This window comes from Lepidochelys kempii, chromosome 2 (assembly GCF_965140265.1).
Source record: "Lepidochelys kempii isolate rLepKem1 chromosome 2, rLepKem1.hap2, whole genome shotgun sequence".
Taxonomy (NCBI): domain Eukaryota; kingdom Metazoa; phylum Chordata; order Testudines; family Cheloniidae; genus Lepidochelys; species Lepidochelys kempii.
Genome location: NC_133257.1, coordinates 61,579,063 through 61,604,467, shown reverse-complemented (window position 1 = coordinate 61,604,467; position 25,405 = coordinate 61,579,063). Strand labels below are relative to the sequence as shown.

Genomic DNA, 25,405 nt, shown 5'->3' with positions numbered 1-25,405 from the left:
ATAGAAGAGATAATACAGTAGAACCTCAGACTTGCAAACAACAGAGTTACTGACTCGTCAATCACACCTCATTTGGAACCGGGAGTACGCAATCAGGCAGCAGCAGAGCCAAAAAAAACCAAAAAACAAAAAAGCAAATACAGCACAGTAAACTACTTAAAAAAATAAAAGGAACGTTAAAAAAATTGACAAGGTAAGGAAACTTTCTATGCTTGTTTCATTTAAATTTAGATGGTTAAAAAAGCAGCATTTTCCTACTGCATAGAAAAGTTTCAAAGCTGTATTAAGTGAATGTTCAGTTGTAAACTTTTGAAAGAACCACCATAACATTTTGTTCAAGGTTACGAACAATTCTACCACTTTGGCTCTATCCAAATCAGAAAATATAATCAAAATGCACCTTCATCCCAGTTCAATGTGCTATTCACAGCAGCACATTTCCATCTTCCAAACAAAAAGATTCATTTAGGGCAGTGGTTCTCAACCTATTTACCATTGTGGGCTGCATCCAATACTACCTGTATGGCCCTGAGGATGTCACAAGGGTTGCAGCTCTGTGCTGACTGGGCTGAAATTGGCCCACAGGCCGCAGATTCAGAACCACTGATGTAGGGGTAGTTGCTCCATTGCCAGAATTTAGTGTGCATTTAAACAGAGAACTGCAAAGCAGCAATAGCAGTTCTGGTGGGGCACCAGTGCATCCTTGAATAGTTCAATAATCAAAGAACAAGACTGAAAGGTAGTTTAAGAAGATCTTTCTTTAATAAGGGCATGTACAGTAAAGGAGGTTAGCATCCTAACTATAATTCTGGCCTAGTTTCTAATCTTTTAGACTTAGAAATACACGTTTCTCCTGTGCTATGGAGCTTCTACAGACTAAAATTAATACAACGCAGTAAAATATAGTACTCACAGGTTGGAAATATCTGAGCATATACTGAGATACAGGAGAAATGTTGACGACTTCTGAAAGGATGGGGATTTCAAATGCAATTCTCAACATAAAAGTCTGTAAGTTCATCTAACACCTCCCTTTGTAACACTAATTGAGGAAACTACTGTGCTTGTTTGAATTGTTTTTATTTCTAACATGAAATTTGTTTTCTAAAAATAAAAAAAGTTAATCAAATGAAATGTGGTTGTGCAACAGAAATACATGCCCTGAAATACTGCAGTGTGCTGTCAAATTACACTACACGCATGATACCAGGGACTGAATTGTGTAATCTATTAATTTGTAAACAAGTGATACCTCAAACAGAAGATCACACATTTCTATACCAAGGAAAGACAACATGCAGCTGTCAAGTCCAAACACAAAGTTTTCACATTTCAACCACTATTCTATGAAATTTAGGTTAGAGACTAGCTCCCTAAGTTTTTTTGTAGCAGTTGGCCAGTTGTGTTTATATTCTGTTTACCATACATTTTATGATTCTCTGTGTTCTGGAATATGCCCATAAATGTGCCTTTATGTAAGACAGCTAGCAACTTTTGTTGCTGTTGGGCAGCTTGGAGAGAAAGAAACAGCACTGTAGCCTCAGTAAAAGCCAAGTCAGGAATAGGAATAGGGGTATGAATGCCTCACCAAATACTAGCAAGTTACTATTTCATTTCCTGAACAGTACCAAGAGCCTGGCATGGGGCACAAACATAGTGTGTGTTCAGTAAATTATGAAACAAATTATATAAATGAATACTGGCTTAGGTCTGTATATTTTTGTCAAATTTAGATGAATAAAAAAATTGCTATGTTTTAGCTAAAACATCATAAAATAGCACCTGAAAGTCTAAAGTCTTTATTATATGAAATAAAAATAACTATTTGGCCTGATAATATGTAAGTGAAGTTTCAGTTCATTGCCATTTTAAACAAGCAGAGTTTAAATTCCTGAAACCAGGGTTTTAAAAAGTAACTATTAAAACTACTATATCACGTACACATGCTAAAATACAGAGGATTTCTGAAAAGGCTATATTATACTAACATTTTACATACATATTTGTACTGTCACAACTTGAGATCAGCACTTACAGAGCAAATTCTCACTGATGACTTGAGTTGTGTTTCCGAAGAGATATTTAGTATACAGCTAAAGAAAAACCCATTTTCTAAACGTTCCGTGCTTAGTATTCTTGCTTTTTGTCATATATCATTCATTCTATGTGATAAGGGTTTCATACTAGACTGTAGTTTTGTGAGTTCTTGTGTGGGAAACACTGGGGGAAAAATTACTTTCCCCAGTATCCCAATACAGTTGCTGTAGGTTTTTTTTTAAATTTTCTAAAAGGGACTACATACAGTGCAGCTGTGAGCAGCGTGTCTGCTCCTGCACAACCTACAGTTGCCAGTGTTAGGTCATAGGGTAAGGCCACGAAGACACTGATGACTGACCATCTTGTGATCATTACAGATCCCATGGCATTTTTTCCTATGGAGAAGAATTTACGCTGAATTTACTAAATTTTAAGTCAGGTAATTTTACATTCTGCGTAAGCTGCCCCTGAAGTTCTAATTAATTTCCTTTTCTAAAATTTTACATAATGTTGCTTTTAAATATTTGCTACATTTTAACTTTAGAGGTGCCTGGATTTTCCTCATGAGTGACATAATTCCATTTTATAACTTGCATATCTGCTTAAAGTACACAGGAATCCATCTGAATGAAAAGCATTATACAAATAATAGCTATTAAAATTCCCAGACAAAAGACTGACATGAGGGCATGGTTGAGAGTACATATCAATTATGTAAGGTATAAAGCTTTACAGCATGTTACAAGAAGCATATTGTAAATTATCCCCAAAATAAACACTGTAAACACAGGAAATTCAGGATTAAGGATAAACTTAAAAGAAACCTAAACATCTTAAACTATGGAAACACAGCATAAAGGCACCCAAACAAACTTAACCCTGCAGCAACACCAAATTATAAGCATACAATTATGATTCATGCATTTTAGTGTTTATAGTCCTAGATTTAGATTAAACTGATTTTTCAAGACATTCATTTTTCATCTTCTTCCCCTTCATGAAACAAGTGTATGTGACAAGCAACAGAGGGAGGGTTGGAAAAGGATAATGGTAATATACAGAGGTTTATGTAATCATCTGATAACTACATGGCTTAACTGCAAATTTGTTATTTGACTATTCAGCTATATTTTACATTTTCAATTACTGTTTGGAATTCTTAAAAAGTCAAGAAACTAAATTTAAAAAGGCAAAACATTAAAACGTAAAGAGGGAGACACATTCAGCCCTCTTGCAAAAAACTGTTTCCTAATGCTCCCTCACTTTAAATGCAAATTATGCACTCAGTAAAAATGGAGGTTTTGTGCATTTGCAAGAAGCTTCTGCTTTTCCTTGTTTTTTTAATCGAATCCACTTATTTTTAGTTAAGTACTTTAATACACAATGCACTAAGTACATACAGCACAAGAGTCTTCCAGAGAGAAATTGCATGGAGATCATCTCAAGCATGATAATTTATTAAGACTTAAAACTTTTTTTATTCAAAAGAAAAACTTCACAGAAGACTAATATTTCAACTGCACATCTTTCTCTGGATGTTTATTTTAGTTTTAGCATACACATTTTGTTTGCCACAATCTTCTTGTTCATAAGGAGGTTAATGATACTGTTATTATACACATATACCGTAACAGAATTACATCAGGGATTTCAAACACTGAATTACTGTTCTTTCATAACTGCTGAGTTGTATGTAAAGAATAACTACATTCATTTTATTTTCTATTCTCTAATCATATCTGGATGACATTAGGGCATTGTGTACTAATAATTCTATCACTCCCCTGGCTTCCATTCATTTGCCACTCTTTTTTCTACGAAACACAGTAGGGTATTAGCAAACAAATTCCACGGCATGGCTGCAAGATATTCTTACAATACATGAATGAGAACAGACCCCCATTGACTCAATCTGCAAAAATAAGCGATTAACGTTTCAATTAGAATTTTGCTTAAAAAACTAACCTAAAGGGATTCAAGGTTTTAAAATTAAAAGAAGAGTTGGGAAAGCATATTAAAATTATGTTCTTAACAAAAATAGAATTTCTTAAATTAGCTTTATTGTCTCTCAAAACTAGATGAATTAGAAGAATTTGTTCTGGGGAAACAGCAGAAAAAAATGAAATGCTAGAAATAAGTGTTTACCAAAAAAATCACTTGCTCATTTTTATTTTTTTTATTGCAGATTGATAACAGATATAAATACTAAAGAGAAGCATCTAATAACAGTCACATTTTCTTTTCTTCTGAAACAATTATCCAAAATGGTTGTGTTTTATGATAGAGAACAAAGTTTACAATAAATTTCAGAACAATCTGTTCTTTAAAACTGGGCAAAAAGGTGGGAAAGATGAAAGTACTACAAATTAACTGAATAATTATCCATTCTTACTTTAATTCCAAAACTGAACATGTCCAAAAGAAAGAAATAACCATGACTTTTTCAGCCTTGGAGATGCATATCAGCTGGCGATGCACTTCAAGCAATATTAATTTGATTAAACAGTTTATCCTTAATAACCTGAGACATCAATCCATGTATAGCTTCTATGGTGGTCTTGCAACTGAAAAACAAGTATAAATTCAACATTGGCTAAATACCGAACTGTCACTGTATTATAAGTTATTCGACTGTCTCAGGAGTTCGGGGTGCCCATAACCCCATGAATCTTCACAACTGTCCAGATATGAAAAGTCACACATCAATTTAGTTGTTGCCAAAAGCTATTAGTTATCTGAAAAGGTAAACTGACAAGTTCTTTACATGTCAAGAACCAATTTCAGACTATACTTTTTGTCCAACAGTTTAGGACATTAACCTAAAATACAGGAAACTGAATTCCATCCATTATTTTAGGTTTTAATTTAACTATAGTAAAGGAAATATAAAACCCTGAACTCATGTAATAGAAAATCAGTTCCAATACTTTGCTTTTTTAGCAAGTGTATATTAGAAATTAAATATGTTCTGCTAATGGTTTTAGCATAACAAAACAAAACCACCACCCTCATTCACCTCTGAAAGAGTTACAGTCTATATCTGATCAGTTCAAATCCTGTAACAATTAGAAAGGAAAGAAACCCCAGCTTCACTGAAGCCATGCCACTGAAGTGGCACAGTGGATTGAAAAAGTTAAGTGTTCTTTTTTGTCACCCACAAGAACTTCTTCACGCTAGATTCTAATAGCATTTTGATTAACAAGCTTAAAAAGCTATGAAAATATGAAAGGACAATAACTATGCCAGAACTGTAATGACCACACTGTACAGTAAGTGGTGGGGCAGTCAACACACTTGCTAGAGGAAGGGATTTGAGAGGCATGGTGTGATTTTTACAGCAACTGTAGAGCAGGTTAGCATGGGCACGCTGACCCATCCTTTCCCCTAGGTGATTGGAAGAGAGGGGACACTATATAGGTCCATGGACCAGATTAGCCAATGCAAAGTAGTTTTTTTCTGCCTTCCCCACAGCAGGTTGGCGCGTGGGGAGGGGGCCTTAGTTGGGGCAAACATGGAACAGGAGTTAGGCTAAGATGTCACAACTCATTATGTAAATATGGGGGTCAATGTCCAGTGCAGGTATTCCGTAGGGAATGGATACAGCGGTCCGATAAAATGGATTTGTGAAAGATTTAAGAGGTATTAAATGAACAGACATGGGGGGGGTTCTTAGAATGGCACGGCTGGGAGCCAACCCCCCTGCTTTTATAGCCCCCCCAACACTCATTCGAGACGTGTGTGTTTGTGGGGGATGGCGTGTGAGGTCCCAGCTGCAGGTTGGCTGGGGACCAGGATAGAAAAGGGGAAGGGCTGACGGAAGCCCGTGGGTATATATGAAAATGATCATGGAATTACCTGAACTGTACACTTTTATCTGCTAGGTACTCCCAGACTGTTAAGAATAGAGTTGTGTTCTAATTAAACCACATCCAGTGCCTCCTGTTCTTCTTCCAGCATAGCTGGACAATGATGAGTTCTAGGGACACTTATTTGAAGTAAATTACTTGAAATGCTTCTTTCTTACTACACAACACAGGAAGACATTTCATAGTTTGTAAAGCATCACTGTTCAACAGTTAAATAGTGCCATAGATATACTTTATATGTAACCATGTTGGAGATTAAATCAAGTTGTAAAAAAACTGCTTTGGCGACTGATGAAAGCTAATGAAAAAGCAACAGGTGATCACCTAAGAGCTTCAGAGCCCAGAAAGGAGGTCGGGTAATTCTTTAAAGCAACAACAAAAAAAAAGGAAATATTTTTGAAGAAAGTATCAGGAGTGCATTTTAAATAATATGCATCCAGGTATAGTATGTTCATTAACTGATAACAGAAAATTATATTTGTGTTCAGGATAGCTAACTAATCTGAAACATACAATTTTCATAAAGGTCTTCCTAAAAGGTTTCCTCCTTGTCCAGCTATACCAAAAGGAGGACAGAACACACTTCATGTGGATTTAATCAGACCGTAACTTGTAGATGCAGATACAAGTACACAGTGCAGGAAAGTCTATGTTCATTCAAATAACTACCTGGGCTTCCACCAGCTCCCCCACCCCTTTCATTTTCCATCCAGGTCCCCCTAGCCAACCCATGGCTGCGACCTTGCCATTCACCCCCACTCTTAGGAGGGTTAAAGTGGGCTATTAGAAAGTGGGGTTGGCTGCCTACTGTACCAATCATAGAAGCCCTTCCCCATTCCATTCCTTTAGCCAGCACCTCCTTTTTAAGTCCTTTACGAGGCCATTTATCTGGCCATTGGATGTCTTCCCCAGGGAGCATCTGCACTGTACATCTGCCCTACTCTTACAAAATGAGTTGTCATATACAGCCTAACCCCCTTTCCTCCTCACCATAATAAGCCAATATGGTGGTGAAGGAAAAATTCCTTCCCAGCCCCCCTAAAAAGGAGAGACTAGCACAATACCCAGAGCAGGTCCTAACCAAAATGATATTTGCCACCTCGAGGGGAAGGAGAGTGGGTGCTGCCTTGCCTGATAAGTGGAGGAAGGTCTTCTAATGTCCTAACCTGCCTTTTTTAAAGTCTTCCGCACTTACATTTCCAGATTAATCAGCATTGCCCACACTGACCCCCCACCTACTCTTTTTCCAGCAGCTTCTGACCTCCTTCCTCCCCCATCCATAAAGCACTGCTACCCCTCTTCCAGCAAGCCATGACAATGTTCACCCCCACTTCAGGTGCAGCGTGGTCATTTGTGGAAGGAAATGTTTTATGCAAAAGATGTGAAAGGCAAGTCCTCAGTTTTTTATAAGACTAAATGGTTTAGACAGAACTGTAAAATGCTGTTTAGAGGGATGGCAAAAGTCCTTACTTTACTGTATATATTGATTACTCTTTTCTCTCCTCTTTGCTGTTGTTGGAACACACTTGCAAGAATAAGAAATGCGATGCTCAACCTAAGCTAGCCTTTTGCATTTGAGAAATTGCCTATATTTTGAATGAACTTTAACAAGGATATTTTTGATTAAAAACCGATCAACTAGAAATACAGAATTGGTTAATAACTTTAGTGGAGCCAACACAGAAGTTTGAAATGTCATTTTTATGAGGCCCACCAAAGAAATGCCATGCTGAAGCAGGTCAAAGGTCCCTAGCATCTTGTCTGATTGCTTAAGATGACACAAAAGCTTTGCAATACATAATAAATCCAAAGGGATTTCTTCATGGCTTCAGTTAATAAACAGTTTATTCGCTGTAGTAAATACAAAAATTGTAATTGCCTTTGTGATGTAAATGAGGTATTTCTATATTTTAATTTCTAAATTACAGCAGTGTATTTTTTACTCTGACTCCTCCAAAATGCTAAGGAACTGGAGAATAATTCCCTACAGATCACAGTTTAAAGTATGTGAACTTAGAGTTTAAAACAGAATAGCATTTCTTACAAAATCCAGACATGTATTATCTCACCTGTCCCTTGTTGCTTTAGCAAGTTTGTCTTCTGATTTTCTGTCATGTGTCTCTAAACCCAACATGAAACTCCCTCGGCCCAGCTGGGCTTCTGACTGTTCTAATTTTTCAGACAAATCAAAGACTTGGCCAGTTGTGTAGTCAGCATTCTGTTGGAATAAGATACCATTAAATGTATTATAGATAGAGCTGTAAGTCATGTTGGTATTTATGCACAAAATACACAAGTAAGCAACCTCACAAAATACTTTAAGTCTAAGTAGTGCTGGGCTTAGCATGGCAGACCAGTTGGAGCTCAACAGGTAACCTACATGAATGATGTGCATCTGAGACCAGTTCAGTCCTTTGACTGCTTGCTAGCAAGAGCTGAGGGCATGAAGTATGCAGAATATTTAGACCCGGAGAGTGGGAGCTCTTTGCTGTTCTGGAGCCACCCCCCTAGTGATACAGGAACAGCGGAGCCAGAATAAGTGACATCTAGTCATCCATGGCCAGGACAATCAGCACAGTGGCTGGCCTTTGCAGAGGGAAATCTTTGGGGGATGGAGGAATCTTAAAAAAAAGAGAGCTGCACATTGACAGATAATGCTAAGCACTTTTACTGTCTCATTTCAGAGATGTGGTAGCAGGGAAGGACCTATCAGTATTTCTATTATAAGCTCATTTTAATGGTTTCATCAATTGGCCATAAAAAAAAATTTACTCCCAGTGTGATACACCACAAGACATCTTAGGTTGAAGGTAATTTTTTAAAATTACCAATGAAAAACATGCAAAACATTCCAGGGTGGAATTTTGCATTGTGTAAAACTGAAAAAAATGAATGAACTTTGTCAATGGGATAGTTTAATTGATATTGATGAGGGGGAAAAATGGTCTAAACAGTCAAAATTTCTAGCTTTGAAAAACTGTGGTAATATTAAAATTATTCTATCACCATGAAATAACCCCTCATTCCCATTTCCCCTCCTTATCCTCCCACGACTCTCAGTTGAAAATACTCAGTCTGATATTAAACCTGATGATTTGACAGTCATTATTTTAAAAGGAGGTTTTTGTTTTTCTCTATTGCTATGCTCTCCAGGCCTGGCTCCTCATCTTCATCCTCAGCTTTCCCTATGTTGAACAGGTAGCCTGGCTCAGAACCTTCTTTCTGCCTAATGTGAATGGCTGATCTCCCAGCTCCCTGGGTGTCAGATTATACACTGATCTAAATTTTGGAGCACCACAGATGGTGGGATATGGGTGTCTCTGAATTCACAGCAAGCTGCACAACTGAATTTAGTGTCAATGGTGGCAGCAGAAGATGGAGCCCAACACAGACACAGCAAAGTCTTGACTTCATCACTAAGGTGTGTGGAAGCACTGAATTCTCCTGTTCAACACGTAGCACCCTCCAAAATGGTGGAAGCTCTCCTACTTGTCCCTCCTAAATCTGTTCCTTACCTGGTATTTCTTCCTACAGCTCACAGGAATATAGAACTACATGTCTACAGACTAGGTTCCTATGGATCACAGGAAGTATTCAGTTTTCACAGGTTAAAGAATTCAACCAAGCGATATTAACATTGCTAGAGAAATGAAGGACCAAGTTTTGCCCTCTGTTCAATTTATGCAACCTCACTGAGAATAATGGATATTATTCTGCTCTAATTTACAACTGTGCAATCCAACTGAATACAACAGACTTGTACAGAGTATGAAATAGTGTCAGTTTGGCCCACTGGAGTTGCACAGGTATTACTGTAGGCAGAATCTTTTACTAGGCATGAAGCTGGAAAAAGCAAAGTTTGACTTTCAAATCCCTATTCAAGTTTCCAGGATTGGAAGTTAGGAAAGAACAATATTTTTATTTGCAAATGCAGTAAATTTGATTTGGAATAATTGAGAGAATAGGGAGTCTCACAACATCATTTTACAGAGTTGCTTTGCAGAGTAAAAACACATATTAAAGAATGTGTGCATTCTAAAATAATCACCGTGCATTGGATTTTTATTGAAGTAAGTAAATGAGATTTGAATCCAAAGTAAAAAGTATGTTCATAACAGAAGTACAGTGAATGCAATGGATGGTAGTTATCTAGTGGTCAAGTCACAATTTCTACTTGAGGCACATGGTTACAACAAAAAGCAGTCCCTTTCTGAAGATACTCAGTATGGCTTAAAAGGAGTTATAATAAAATTAGTAATACCATCAATAATATATAGCCTATATACCTGGTAACCCTTAATGGATACTAATTACTACTGTGCAGTAAGGGGATACTAAATGTTATACTAAAAAATAGATTTAACTGAAACTCAGCTTAAACAATGAGAACAAACTAGTTAGCTTCACTTTCTGGTTATCAAATAGTAAAAACAGAAAAATGTTTACAGAAAAGGTTTTATTTATGTTCATGAAAACCTTCCTCTTTATTATTTGGTTTTGTAAAACCTGATGCACAGAATCTAAATCTGGAGTCAAAATTACTCAGCAGTCTTCCATTAAGCAATTTGCAGCAGAGATCCCTACCTTTAGCTCCAAGGAGTCACCTTTAGCACCAGAGGTACTAAACTCTTATAGGATATATTATTCTACTTACAGTAAGCAAACTACCTTTGGCAGCAGAGATCCCTACCTTTAGCACCAGAGGTACCTAAACTCTTATAGGATATATTATTCTACTTACAGTAAGCAAACTAGAAGAACTGAGTGTGTTCACCCAATATTTGTTCCACAGTAGTTCAAGTAATTTACGATCCAAAGATGATTTGAAGTAGGAGACCTCTAAAGCATAATACCTATTTAAAAAAAAAAAGCAAATTTTTTAGTTAGCTACCAGTCAAAGATGTAGGGTATTTTACAATCAAATCTTCATGGTCACAGGCATCTGAAAAGGAATAAATAGAAAGTAAATGCATTTCTCAAAAATGCAAAGACTAACGGAACAACCAATGTGACAAATGACGCAATGTTTTAGGGTCCAACAGTAACACACATTAAGATCTACACCATGAATATTTCTCTGAGGACGGATTTCCCTCCTGTGTCTGATGTATGCAGTTTTAATACAGTTATAACTAACCAAATGCTGTTTTCTTCATCCACTTAGGTTCTGTTAAAAGAAAAGGAGGATTTGTGGCACCTTAGAGACTAACAAATTTATTTGAGCATAAGCTTTCGTGAGCTACAGCTCATTTCATCGGATGCATTCAGTTTCCGAAACTGAATGCATCCGATGAAATGAGCTGTAGCTCACGAAAGCTTATGCTCAAATAAATTTGTTAGTCTCTAAGGTGCCACAAGTCCTCCTTTTCTTTTTGCGGATACAGACTAACACGGTTGCTACTCTGAAACCTGTCATTAGGTTCTGTTGTAACACAAGATCTTTGGGGTCAGTTACTGTCCTTTTAATAGTGTTTGTATAGTACATATTACAAAGAGGCCCTGATCCTGCTTGGAACCTTTGGGTGCTATCATAAATATTATTATAATTTATAGATAAAAGTAAATTGAAATACTACTGATCTAGTGGAATGTGATAAGTGGCAATGTTGGATAGTGGTAAGCTTAACAAAGAGCCTATTTATCCCTTGTTATGCATCTTAGGTGTTAATAAGACAGTTTTTCCCGATATTACAGAATTCACAACAAAGGAATAAGGAAGATAAGCTATCCTGTTTTGTTTTAAATACAATTCATATTGTATCTTACAAGACAACAATACATATTGCAACCTTCTCTGCTGCTCAGATGTGCATTATGCTGAAAGTAAAAAAATAGAAGATTTGGTATTTTAAAAAAATACTTATTTCTGCCATTAAGCTGTTTTACAAATACAGGTGTATATAGAAAGCCTTGCCAACTGTAGAACATATCCCCTTTCCAATTAGTGGGAATTCATCCTAAATGTGTAAACCAAAAGGAACCCTCCTGTCCTCCCTAGCTCATGCCTTCTATAGATTGTCTCTTTTGATGTACTCATTCTGAAGTGCTTGCAAAATGGATTGAGGCCTGCAGGAAGAGAAATCAGATTTGTCAAGGAATAGAAAGACTGCAATAGGACTGGGGAGAAAAGAGATCTGTTCATTTGTTTTTAAGTTTTGTTACAATTTTTCAAACATCTGTTAAAAGTAATTCTCAGAAGGCTGTTGGAGGGTGGATGATGTGATGCTCCTGAAAACAGAACTTTCATGTAGGATTTTATAAAAGGAGAACCTGACATGCCCAAAAGGTAATCTTCACTTTAAGCTATGCAAGAACATTTCTATCTATGTACTAAAGGCAACATACTGGGAGTTGGAACATGAGGTACACTTTTTTGAGTATCAGAGAACTGAAGTTAAATGATTGCTGGGCTTCCTGTTCTTGTGTGGCTATTACAGCATTTACATGGTTTTATTTTGATGCAGTTATAACTGCCACTTATATGTTATCCAATTAAAATCACTAAATCATTCTTTAAAAAAAAATTATTGCCAGTCTTTCCTCTGTCACTGCACAGAAGTTATTTTTGAATAATTTAAATGGTACAGATCCACTAATCCATTAGCAATGATATATTAACCTTGCTCTTGGGAGACCTGTTAGGTAAAACTCAACCATATTAGGAAAAATGCACTTATAAGTGAAATCTGCTAATGCTGACCAAGTCAACCATATAATGAGCTAGAAAGCCAAAACAATAAGTGAGAAGGGGAGTGTCAGCAACAAGAGATATGAGATATATTAAATGGTCCATTTTTGCTGTTAAAATGTGCTTTTACAATTAACCCCCTTGTACTGGCTTTGTACTTTTCCTGTAATAAAAATCAGTTATTTTACTTTGCATTTCCATAGCATCTTCCATCTGAGATGATCAAAGTCTTTTACAAAAATGGATAAATTAAACTTCATAATGTTGTGATGAAGAGAAAGATCCTCACTTTACAGAAAAATTAGGCACAAAGGTGAATTGCCCAAGGAAATCTGTGGCAGAATCAAAATTAGATCCCTGATCTCCCAATTCCCAGGCCTGTGCTTTAATCATCTGACAAATAGTTTTCATCAACTTAGTAAAAATAAAGGAAAATGATGCCCAATTTAAAATATCATGGAAGAGCCTGTGTGTGTGTGTGTTAGGTCATATATCTACAAATATACACCTGAAGAAAAATTTAAAATGTGAAGTAACATGCCAAACATAATTCCCTTTTAAAAATTAAATGGCAAAAGCAGAGACATTTACAAAAGTTTCACATTTGTAAATTTATAAGCTAAATGCTTTTTCAACATTAATTGAGGTGCTTATCATTAGGAACTGACACTTTAATTAAGGGAGATGGCATTTGGTATAATACACAAAACCTATTTAGCATGCTCTTCCTCAAAGAGGACCTCTCAACTAAGTACTGTAATAGAATAGCAGTCAAAGATGAGGTAAAAGTGCAACCACTGGGGCCGATTCATGGCTGAGAAGTGGTTGAATGCAGTCACTCCCCAGGGTGGTGGCTGGACATGTGTATATGATTATAAAGCAGTAGCTCTGCTTTTCTACCCAGTGCCCACTGGCATTGCCACCACACCAGGACCCAAACACAGAAGCTCATCATTAAGCTAGGAAAGAGAAGCCGAAAGAAACTGTCACTAAAACCAGATTTACAAGTCCTGGTACACATACTAGTGGGTGGAAACGACTATTCTAATCTTCTGTGGTACAAATGATTCATTCATATTGCAGGAGAACGAACATCACAAATACCATGGTGTTAGCAATTCCTCACCCAACAGACTAAAGCATAATTAGTGTCTGCAATTTCAACCCCTCCTCTTTTTTCATGGCTATCCTCCCCTGGGGAAGATTGGAAGTCCTCTTCTGTAAATCTTGTCATGCAGCTTCAAGAAAGACAATGACTTAGAACAGATACTAACTAGCTATTTGAGAGGGAGACTGTTATGGTAATTATTACAATTTTTATAAAATTGAAAAATTCCATTTATCTGAGAACAGATTAAAAAGGGTAATGGTAAATTTAAAGAAAAAAATCTAATGCCACAGAAATGCACAAACAATCTAACTTCATCTAGAACAGGGGTGGGCAAACTTTTTGGCCCAACGGCCACATCTGAGTATGGAAATTGTATGGCAGGCCATGAATGCTCACAAAATTGGGGGTTGGCGTGCAGGAGGGGGTGAGGGCTCTGGGGTGGGGTCAGAAATGAGGAGTTCAGGGTGTGGGAGGGGGCTCTGGACTGGGGCAGGGAGTTGGGGTAGGTGAGGGCTCCAGCTGGGGGAGTGGGCTCTCGGTTGGGACTGGGGATGAGGGGTTGGGGGTCCAGAAGGGTGCTCTGGGTTGGGACCGAGGGGCTCAGAGGGCAGAAGGGGAATCAGGGCTAGGGCAGGGGCACAGGAGGGGATCAGAGATGCAGGCTCCAGGAAGCGCTTACCTCAAGCGGCTCCCGGAAGCAGGAACATGTCCCTCCTCCTCCTGTGGCCAGATGGCTCTGCACACTGCTCTGTCTGCACATGCTGCCTCTGCAGTTCCAATTGGCCAGGAACCCTGGCCAGTGGGAGCTGTGTGGGTGGTGCTTGGGGCAGGGGCAGCATGCGAAGACCCCTGGCTGCCCCTAAGTGTAGGAGCCAGAGGGGGGACATGTTGCTGCTTCCGGGAGATGCGCAGAGCCACAGCACACACGGAGCAGGGCAAGCCCCGGATCCCGCTCCCTGGCAAGAGCTCAAGGGCCGGATTAAACCATCTGAAGGGCTGGTTGTGGCCCCCGGGCCGTAGTTTGCCCACCCCGATCTAGAACATTTGCTTTATAATGAATAGTCAGAATGACTAGCAGTTAAGTGTTTGCCAGGCATTTCTACTTTGCTCCTGGTATGGTAATGCAAATAATTAATAATAGTTACCAGCTGAGATTTTCATAAAGCTTTATTTTTTTAAGTGCATGGCCTTCAAGTTGTTAGTTTGGAAAAGGGAAAAGTGTTTTTTTTCTTAATATGATGACAGGAATGCCTTGAAAGACTACATTTATTGCCAATAATGCAATTTCCCACACCTCTCCAGAGTTTTAACTACCCATCCCTTTGGAGTCTAGCCCTTCATCAACATATGAATCATTCAACATGTAACTCATTAATTATAAAAAGAAAAGGAGTATTTGTGGCACCTTAGAGACTAACCAATTTATTTGAGCATAAGCTTTCGTGAGCTACAGCTCACTTCATCGGATGCATACTGTGGAAACTGCAGAAGACATTATATACACGGAGACCATGAAACAATACCTCCTCCCACCCCACTCTCCTGCTGGTAACAGCTTATCTAAAGTGATCACTCTCCTTACAATGTGTATGATAATCAAGTTGGGCCATTTCCAACACAAATCCAGGTTTTCTCAATTTGTGCTGGAAATGGCCCAACTTGATTATCATACACATTGTAAGGAGTGATCACTTTAGATAAGCTGTTACCAGCAGGAGAGTGGGGTGGGAGGAGGTATTGTTTCATGGTCTCCGTGTATATAATGTCTTCTGCAGTTTCCACAGTATGCATCCGATGAAGTGAGCTGTAGCTCACGAAAGCTTATGCTCAAATAAATTGGTTAGTCTCTAAGGTGCCACAAGTACTCCTTTTCTTTTTGCGAATACAGACTAACACGGCTGTTACTCTGAATCCTGTCATTAATTATAGTGAGAGTTGTATGCATAAGTACCAAATATACCAAAAGGATAACTTGCCCTCCCAAGTGAATTGTGTTAAGTAATATTTTATATCATACATCATAAACTGACAATGATATGAATTTGAAAATTATTTTAAACACTGATTCTGAGTCAAGAGTTCTCAAACTGCAAACTTCAACTGGGTCATGAGAACGGGTATGGAGCAAAAATTGCTAAAACCAAATGACCTCTAAGACTAAAGGAAAGCAAATTAACAGCAGCTCTTTTTCCTGCCTCCTTTGATGCTAATCAGCCCATTCTCGTTGCAGCAGCTCCTCTTTCCACCCCCACTACACTGCTCCAGAGACGCAATGCTTGAAGATGGCAAAATGCTAGCTGCGTTGACACAGCTGCTCAGAGCATTCATCTGACTCACTGAAGCAGTGTTCCCCAAACCATCTCCCTGCTGAATGACAGCTCGCAACACTTTTCCATAAAGCCAGCAGCACAAAGAAAACAAAGGCTTTTTGTATTTGGGTCACTGCAAGAAACCATGGCACTTAGGGCCATGGTAGAAGGTGGAGAAAGACTGAGAACTTCTACTCATGATTCAGATAATAATTCATGAGTTACTTACTGTTTACAGTGCACACCAAAGTCTTCTATTTTATTAAGTGGAATAGTCTGGTATTCTGAAGGCCCTTCATCTGGAGGCTTAAAGCCCTGAAAAGTTAAACAAACAGAAACCACCAAAGTAAGTGGAAAAAGTAATAAATACATTTCTTCATGCAAAAGAAAGAAGTCATTTTAAGGCTGCTTGCAAATGCTGTTCAAGTTCCCAATAAAGACAACAACTTCCATAGGGAAAACGGATGGCCCAGCAGACTTATGAATTTTGGAATCTTCTCTCTTGATCACTGGTTCATCTGGCCTGGGTTAATAGTCATTACTATTTGATGGATGTGCAAAAATGTGTAAGTAGTAAGTTGCTGGTCTCAGCCAGTTCTCATTGGGCAGATATCCCCACCATAAATGGCCATATCGTTTTCTCTTAGGGCAATGATGGAAGGGGCATGGAGACGAGACTACTCATTGTCCCTGGAAGTGATTGTGCCAGAACAGGATTGACAAACATTAGCACAGTAGTGAAATGAACCCTGCACTACTATTGCCCACTTTGTACCTGTCGCAAAACTTCAGTCTCCAGTTTAGTCAATAGCAGCCTTCACAACTACTGAATTGGCCAATACCACCCACCTGAATCATTTCCATTACTCCTCTTAAAACATTCTGCTAAAATGAATGTCTAACTGTGATTTGTTTTTTAAGTTCAAGTTACATTTCTTCTTCTTGTTTAGTCCCCTGAAAGTATTTATATGAGATTTTTTTTGGTTCATACATAAGTTCTGACAACAACAAATACTCATTTCCTTTTGTTTAGAAAAAAGTCGATGCAGACCTGCTTTTCATTCGTAACAAAAAAATACTGCACGAATGCAATGGGGAACTTTTCACACATATTTTTACAATTATAATGTGATGCCAGACTGGTGTCTTCCATAAGACAATAATATTTCTACTTTCTTACAATAGCATACACTAGCCCAGACCTTCATGTCCAGAGTCCTTTTGACTTTACCTGTACTCTGCATGAGTGTCAAGGTCCATGCTAACAAATCACATTGCAGAAGTAGGCCCCAATTCTGCAAAGACATGCTTAAATTTCATGCACCGTGAGCGATCCTACTGAAGCCAATAAAACTATTCATAGTGCATAAGAATGTGTGTGAGTCTTTGCAGGATGAGGGCCTTAACTGGAATTTAGGAGGGTATAATTATATTTGAGGATATATCAATTAAATTATACTTTCATTTCTCTATCATTGATCTAAATTTTTCCTAGTTTTATTTTTATATTTCAGCTTTAAATAATTTTCAGTTAAATTAAATATCTTCAGCTTGCTATGTATGTTATTATTTTCAGTTTAAAATTTCATTTCAAAATGTGATTTTTTTTTTAATCCTGTGAATCTAACAGCATTTCTTTGAAAAGACTATCAAAAATAAAAGTATGAAATTCTGACTCTTGCTTTTCTCAAAGCAATCTCAATACAGATTCCCAGATTTAAAAAAATGTGTAGCCAAAAGCAGAATTTTGAACTAATAAGTCATAAATTTACTATTCCTTCTTCCCTATAACAATCCAAATTCTTATAGATCTATGCCGCAGAAACTTTAGAAATAGCACAACTATATTTAACTGCTGCAATTATGTTGCAGCTCCAATATCTAAAAATAAATTTAATACAACAGGGAATAAAACTGTGGAAAGAAGACTATAATTCAACGTCTCTAAACACAAACAACACGTAAAGAGGACTATTTAAGTATGACAATACCCAGATTTATTATTTATGTCTGTTAGTAATTCAATGGAACCCTGAAACTGAAATCAGATTATTTACCAAAGTTATTTCTTCTTCCAAGAGGCATGCATAATATGATGATATTTTAATATTTATTTTAGGTTAGGAAAAAATTACATCTTTTCCTGAAAAAGGAAGATATAGAATATTAAAAAAAGGAAAGACCGGTCAGATAACGTGCTTTTCATGCTTAATAATGACCCTTAAAAATGGGACCCATGCATTTAGTTATATACAGTTTAATAATCTTGATAATACACATACTTTTTTTAACCTTAACTTTTACCTTGGGATATGTTCTAAAAGCTCCAAGATTTACTTTTCCTGCAGATATTGTTCTTGTTGGATCAATCTGTAAAAATATAGGTGATTTTTGATATATGCAGGTGGCATACTTATTGATCTACTTACACTCAATCACTATAACTTGAAAAAGTTGCATTATGTTCTCTAATAAAGCATAGCACTTTTGTAATTGACATCAGTTTATATGGAGCACTCATGAAAAGAAAGTGGAACATCAACAGCTGCCCATTAATCCCACTTCTCTACATTAACAGAATGGTTAGTATCAGCCTCAGCAAATCCTGTACTATAGTGTGTGATAAAAATGTTGCAATCTGTCAGTCAATACAACGGTGATACTTACTGCTTTTAATTTTAAGCCCCCTCCCCCCTCCGAAATTAGGGATGGAAATACCTATTAGATCATCTAATCTATTTTGAAGAATAGAGCAGGAGCATAATGCAGGATTATTCTCTACAATACAGGTTTCAGAGTAGCAGCCGTATTAGTCTGTATTCGCAAAAAGAAAAGGAGTACTTGTGGTACCTTAGAGACTAACAAATTTATCTGAGCATAAGCTTTCATGAGCTACAGCTCACTTCATCGGATGCATTCAGTGGAGAATGCATCCGATGAAGTGAGCTGTAGCTCATGAAAGCTTATGCTCAGATAAATTTGTTAAGTCTCTAAGGTACCACAAGTACTCCTTTTCTCTCTACAATACATTTACTAGTGCATTGGCCAGTTTCATTTTAGAAGTAAAACTGAAGGGGCTTCCAACATTTCCTTGGGAGACTATGCCACAACAAAACAGATTTTAGTGTCCAGAACTTTTTTCTAATATTTGGTTTATACTTTTCTAATTTAATCCCACAATCCTAATTAGACGGCCAACTATTCCTCAAATAATTCCATTCTTTTGTTGGTGTTTACACTCTTTACTAGAGCAAGTGGTTATATAAAGTTGTTGTTTAAATCAAAGGCTAAATTTCTATTTCAACTGTTGTGACCTGCAGTCCTGAGGGGCTGGAGGGCCCAGTGAATTTTCTCAGAACATATAAAAAAGATAATTTTGTGACTTTACTGATAATGCATGTTATATGAGGAATACCACGGTTTTGTGAGCAATTTTACTCAGCGTCCCTTACTACAGAAGGTTGAGAGAATCACAGAACTAAAGTTTTTAGATCTAAGGTGGAAGGCTCAGTGTGGGCTATTCAATTATTTGCTGAAGTAACAAGCATGGTTTCTAATCTAAGATTAGAGAAGATTTTAACAGACTACACCTGGAATGATGCAGTGAATGAAATCTCTCCAGTCCCAGTGAACAAATTTGTTTGTATACCATTGTCTTGACTTTCTCTTTAGCCTAGAAAGCGTGGTAAGGGAGATATACTGCTCTGAAGCCTGGATTCTACACCCCCCCATAAAAAACAAACACTATCAGAGAGTTATTTAACGAAATATAGATAGATATTTAGATAAAAACTGCAAGTAAATATTTTCACCTCAACACAAAGAAATTAAGTTATTATACAATTTTGTCAGACTAGGGAATGCTTAACTAATAAACTTCTAATACTTACAACCACAGCCACAAATGGTTCCTGAAATTGCTGATTAAGCATCTGAGTACTGACATCAATCCCTGAAAGCCAGCAGCCATAGCCAGGGTGGCTGTGGTACCAGCCAATTGCATTTTCTAGGCGACCAACCTAATGAAGTGAAGGGGAAAGAAATACATAACATTAAAAGACTCTTTGTATAATGAAAGAGACAGATGCCCTCTTTTGGGCTTTTAGCATACTGCAGATACATTATGGGGAAAAAAAAATGCAAGTATCTACATGCACTACTATGCCAAGTTTCAAACCCATATGTTTTTTAAATAACCTAAGCCTTCTCTGGTTAAAACGTTTTTAGAAGTCATATGGCACAAAGTTATAACTACACTGATACGAACAACTCAATTCCTGGCATCCAACAATTGGTTTTTCCAACATGCAATAGAGGTGCATGCTTTTGGATTTATACAGTCCAACCAGTTCTAACAAATACAGAGTTTTAAACAAGAAACTCAAATCATTAAAATAATACTACAAGACAGAACACAGTGTCTGATTTGCATCCATTGTAATCAATGGATGTTTAGCCACCAACTTTAAACAGAAGCAGGATCTTGCGTAAAATAAAAGCATCTTTTTACTTGCTTTACAGTTTACATGCTTAATAGATACAGAGAGAAGAACAGATCATTTATACATCACTACATTCTTCCAAGGAAGAGTAATACTTTTTGGTCTTATCAACCCTACAGGTGAGATCTGATTAAATGAACACAGAAGTCAATGTCTTCAGCTGATATCAAGGAACACTGTCAACTTACTATCAGTTAATTTAAAAAAATTTAAACTAAACTAGTTTCAGATATTACAGGTTGAACCTCTCTAGTCCAGCACCCTTGGCACCTGACTGGTGCCAAACCAGAGAATTTGCCGAACCACGGGAGGTCAATGCAGAGTGCCAACGGGTCTCCACAGGTGTGGGAAGTAGGGGCGCAGGGGTGCTGCAGCACACCCAGGTTTTGCACCCAGCGTGGTCCCTTGCCTGGGGTCCCGGCCATTGGCCCCAGATCTTCCCCCTCCCTCCTGGAGCTTGAACTCTGTGGATCAGCTTTTCATGGCACTCCAGAAGCTCTGGGAGAGAGGAGGTAAGCACGGGGCTGCCGGCGCGCAAGAGGCACGGGCGGTAGGGGAGCTTGGCGCCAGTGGATGCTCTGCACCAAATTTTCCCCTGTGAGTGCTCCAGCCCCGGAGCACCCACGGAGTCAGCGCCTATGCCAGACCACAGATGTTGCTGGACCAGGGAGTGCCGGATTAGAGACGTTCAACCTGTACTGCAAACATCCCTCAACCAGGGCCTATGAAAGAGCATGCACATGAGCTCCTCACTGAGCAGTGAATGAAAATGAAGTCATCACAGTAGTGCATGAGACTAATAGCAAAAGTGACCATCCACAAAACTGAGAAGCTGATTATATATCAAAGTGCTCAACAGCACAAAGTAAACAGACTGCAGAAAAAATGTCTCTCTCACTCTGTTACAAATAACCTGTAAGATTATTATAAATGAATTGGCACTAATTTTTCAGATGAAAATGTAATGTTCACATTAGCTAAATCACTATAACAAACAAATGTACAGAATACTAATTTTTTCAGATATCATATATATATTATTGACAAAACAAGCTAGATTAAAATAAATTTCAAAATCACCTACTTAAAATGGGATAGTGAGGTACCTAAAACAGTCTGAATAAGCATAAGGTTATATTTAAGACAGTAAGAAAATAGCATTCCGCGATTTTGTTGAGAAACCACAGCTTTTAAAACACACCGCAGCCTTTTATAGTTTCTGCAAATTTGAGTGACATTGCGACCCACTCACTCAAATTAAACCCAGATGCCCTTCTGTCATGACCCGACAGGAGGTGGATGAGAAAGGCAGGGCCGGGCACATATGTGGATTGGGGCAGAGATCCCTGGGGAGCTCACCCGACTCACCACCCAGGTGCAATTCCACCTCCACCAGGTGGCATGGGCTAGGCCTAATCACCACCAGCAGCAGCTCCCGTGTGACCTGGAAGAATTCACCCCCCATGGCTGCCCAGAGAGTGGGGCACGGACTTGTACTTCTCACAGGGCCCTGTGCCCTGGGAGAGGGGAACCTGGGTGGTGGCAGCCTCCAAATGGCCTCCAGGGGGTCTCTGAGCTGGGATTAGTTCTAGTGTCCAGAAGAAAGCTCACTACCCAGGGATAGGAGAAATGGAGGAGGTGGGGGGATATCCAGCCCCTGTTGGAGGGCAAAGGACCCTACTGCCAACTCAACAACTGTTTCTATTTTTTTTTTTTAAATGGTACTTGAACTGGCCATACCAAAGCAGCAAATTAAAAAATTACAACTTTTTTACAGTCTAAGTTATATTTTTAATAAACAAAAAAGACCTCGTGTATGCTCTTTTCTCATATTATAATCTAACCCAATTTGCAATTTATACTGAAATCTATAAGTAAATGAAGTGTAAATATAGCAGGAATTCCATAAGAATTCCCCAATCCTGCAATCTGAGCTCCATCACTAACTTTAGTAGAACTCTGCACTAATGAAATGGTCTGCTCAATCACATCAGATATAATTAACACAGTAAAACTTTTTAAAGTATAGACAAGGCCTTACTAAAACTAATTGAACTGGGAAAACTGGATGGGATCTAATGCTCATTCTGCATCACAGGATTATCAAACTTTCAGTGGGAGATTAATATAAAATAAGTATATGATGTGGCAGATGAATATAAGAGCAGCTCTAACCTGGGACAAACTCTCCAGATCTACCAGAGATTAAAGCTCCAATTCTGTCTGAGGTGAACCTACTGGAAGATCAGGGCCTAAATGTGAATGCAACATGGGAACTTTGTATGGCGGGAGGAAAGAACTATTTCATAGTAGTTAATCGTTCCTTCTTGACTCAAACATTCATAGCTTATAAAGTTCAACTACTAGTAAATAACATTGACAACTATATACTCCTTTATTTTTTATTCCCAAATGAATTTTAGAGATTCTTTTGTTGGAAAACAAAATAGATTATATAAAAAGAATAAGTAGCTAAAACCACACTATACCTATTATATATGTGTTATATAGCAACCAAATAAGATAGTTGTGAAATACAAAGATTTAATGCTTGACATGAACTTTAGTTTTTATGCCACAAATAACTGTGTTAAATTTGTGAAGAAATAAGCTCTTTTGTTATACCATTCTTGAGCAACTGACTGCACCCATAAAAACATTTCCTAGGTGATGAGCAGAAATGTAAAGAAAATTACACTCAATTAATTGGTGACCCAACCCTGAATTTGAACTCAGATCTACAAAGGTGAAAGAACACTGCAATATTTAAATATGATAAACAAAGATATTAAACATATTTGAGAAAAAAAGAGAACTATCAATTTTTTATTAATTCTGATCTTGTGCAAGGATATCCTGGTGATGGAACTTTATAAGAAAACCTAGACAGACTATCCTAAAACCCAGTGTAAGTTACAACCGGATGTGTCATTATAGCAGCAATAAAACATAGGTCTCTTTATTTACCTGTTTTGCATTTTCTATGTATGCAGCCATATATTCATATGCAGCAGCCTGAGCATTGACTCGAGTTTCAGTGCCTTCTACCGGTAAAGCAAAGCTGTCCATGATAATCATAGTTTCCCCATCCACTTTCCCAAGCATCAGCCCCATCACTTCCAGATTGCCCCCAGACCGGGCATGCATGACCATCTTCAGCAGGGCCAGGGCGGAGATCTTGCAGTATCTGAAGTAGTGGTTGCTGCAAGAAAAAAACGGAGAGACGCTAGCAAGAGCCCAAGTATCTAATCTGACAAGGAAAACAGACATAGAAAAGACATGCAAAACACAGGAGAGGGGAGAGGAAGTAGCTGGGGTTTATTATAACAAAGCCCCCCATCTCAACCTCCTCCCACCCCAGAACCGCGCCTTGGTTCAGGACCCAAACCACCCCTCCCGGACCCCCGCTGCCTCCCCACCCCTATCCCCCGCTTGCAGCCGCGCTGCATCCCCGCCTCCCCTGGGCGCCGCTGCCCCTCCGGGCCTGCGCCACCTCGCTCCCATTAGCCTGAGCTCCCTCCCTGGGCCTCGCGCCCCAGGCCCCGCCCGCCCCGCTCCTTGCCCGGGTATCCCGGCCCCTCACCCCTGGGCCCGGTCCCCGCCCGGCCGGCCCCTGGCCCCGGCTCTCACTCCTTGGTCCAGGGCTTGGCCGCCAGGATCTCCTGCTGCTGCTTGCGGTCATACTTGTAAATCTCGTCGATGCTCTGCGCCTCCTGCATGTTGTTGGCCAGTTCCCAGCTCTTCTGCGCCATCCCGCTCCCGGAGGCACCGGCCGCCGCCGCCATCCCCCCACCGCCCGACCGGGCCGCCGCGCAAACCAACTGCCACAAGGGAGGGGGGGGGAGCTTAACCCTGGAATGTCCTAGAGCAGCCGGGGGGAGGATCGGGAATGGTACATTCCACAGGGCCTGAGACAGCCTAGTTAGCGCGCCCTCTAGCGACCAGCCTTGGAAGTGCCGCCCGAGCCCTGCTCAGAGAACTAGGCACGGCTGCCAACGAGGTGATGCGTCACCAACGCAACACAGACGCTCAGGTGGATACGCAGGTGCGCTCACGTATTCACACCCATACTGGTGTTCGCGCACGCGTGTGCAACACAGGGATGTTGAAGTCTGGAAAGTAAGAGATAGGGCCCGGGGGCAAGAGTTGCTAAATCTCACAATTTTACCGTGAGTCTCTTGGTATTTGGTGTCTTAGGGCTGGTCTACACTACGTGGGGAGGGGAGAGGAGATCCATCTAAATTACACAACTTCAGCTACATGAATAACATAGCTGAAGTCGACGTACTTAGATCTACTTACCCCAGTGTCTTCGTTGTGGTGTGTCGATGGGAGACGCTCTCCCATCAATTCCCCTTGGGCTTCTCATTGAGGTGGAGTACCAGAGTCCACACTAGAGCGATTGGCAATCGATTTATCACGGCTATACTAGACACGATAAATTGAACCCCACTGGATTGATCGCTGCCCATTGATCTAGCCAGTAGTGTAGACATGCCTTTAGGTAAAGCCCCAGCTCCTGAAATGGGATTGCGTGAGAAGCTCAGCTTTCGTTTTTAAAAAGTACATTCTTGCCCTCCTCGTTGTGAAGAAAAGGTTGAAAAGATGATCCACGCAGATCCTAAAGGATCAAAATCCAGAAGATAAGAGAATTCCTCGCAATTTTTTTGAAATATGATTTTTAAGCCAGTCTCATGATTTGTAGGGAGCAAGTCATGAGTTTTGAATGCTCATGCAGTTGGCAGTATTGAGGGATGCAGCTACTTCACTTATTCCATGAATTTAAGTTGCTTGGAGAGGTGTAACTTGCATGGGGTGAAAGTAACTGAAGGAGGAATCAGAGTAGCAGTTGTGTTAGTCTGTATCCGCAAAAAGAAAAGGAGGACTTGGGG

General features: G+C 39.1%; 1 protein-coding gene across 1 annotated transcript; it reads right to left on the bottom strand.

Annotated features, from left to right (window-relative positions):
- Positions 1–740: 740 nt before the first annotated feature.
- Positions 741–24,337, bottom strand: COPS5 (COP9 signalosome subunit 5). Its single transcript, XM_073330962.1, has 8 exons — positions 24,144–24,337; positions 23,481–23,715; positions 19,902–20,030; positions 18,316–18,381; positions 16,241–16,326; positions 10,645–10,756; positions 7,973–8,121; positions 741–4,601 (listed from the first exon to the last, which is right to left on the bottom strand). Exons 1-8 carry the CDS (start codon positions 24,296–24,298, stop codon positions 4,517–4,519), a joined length of 1,017 nt encoding a protein of 338 aa, XP_073187063.1. The 5' UTR covers positions 24,299–24,337; the 3' UTR covers positions 741–4,516.
- Between the last annotated feature and the right edge of the window lie 1,068 nt (positions 24,338–25,405).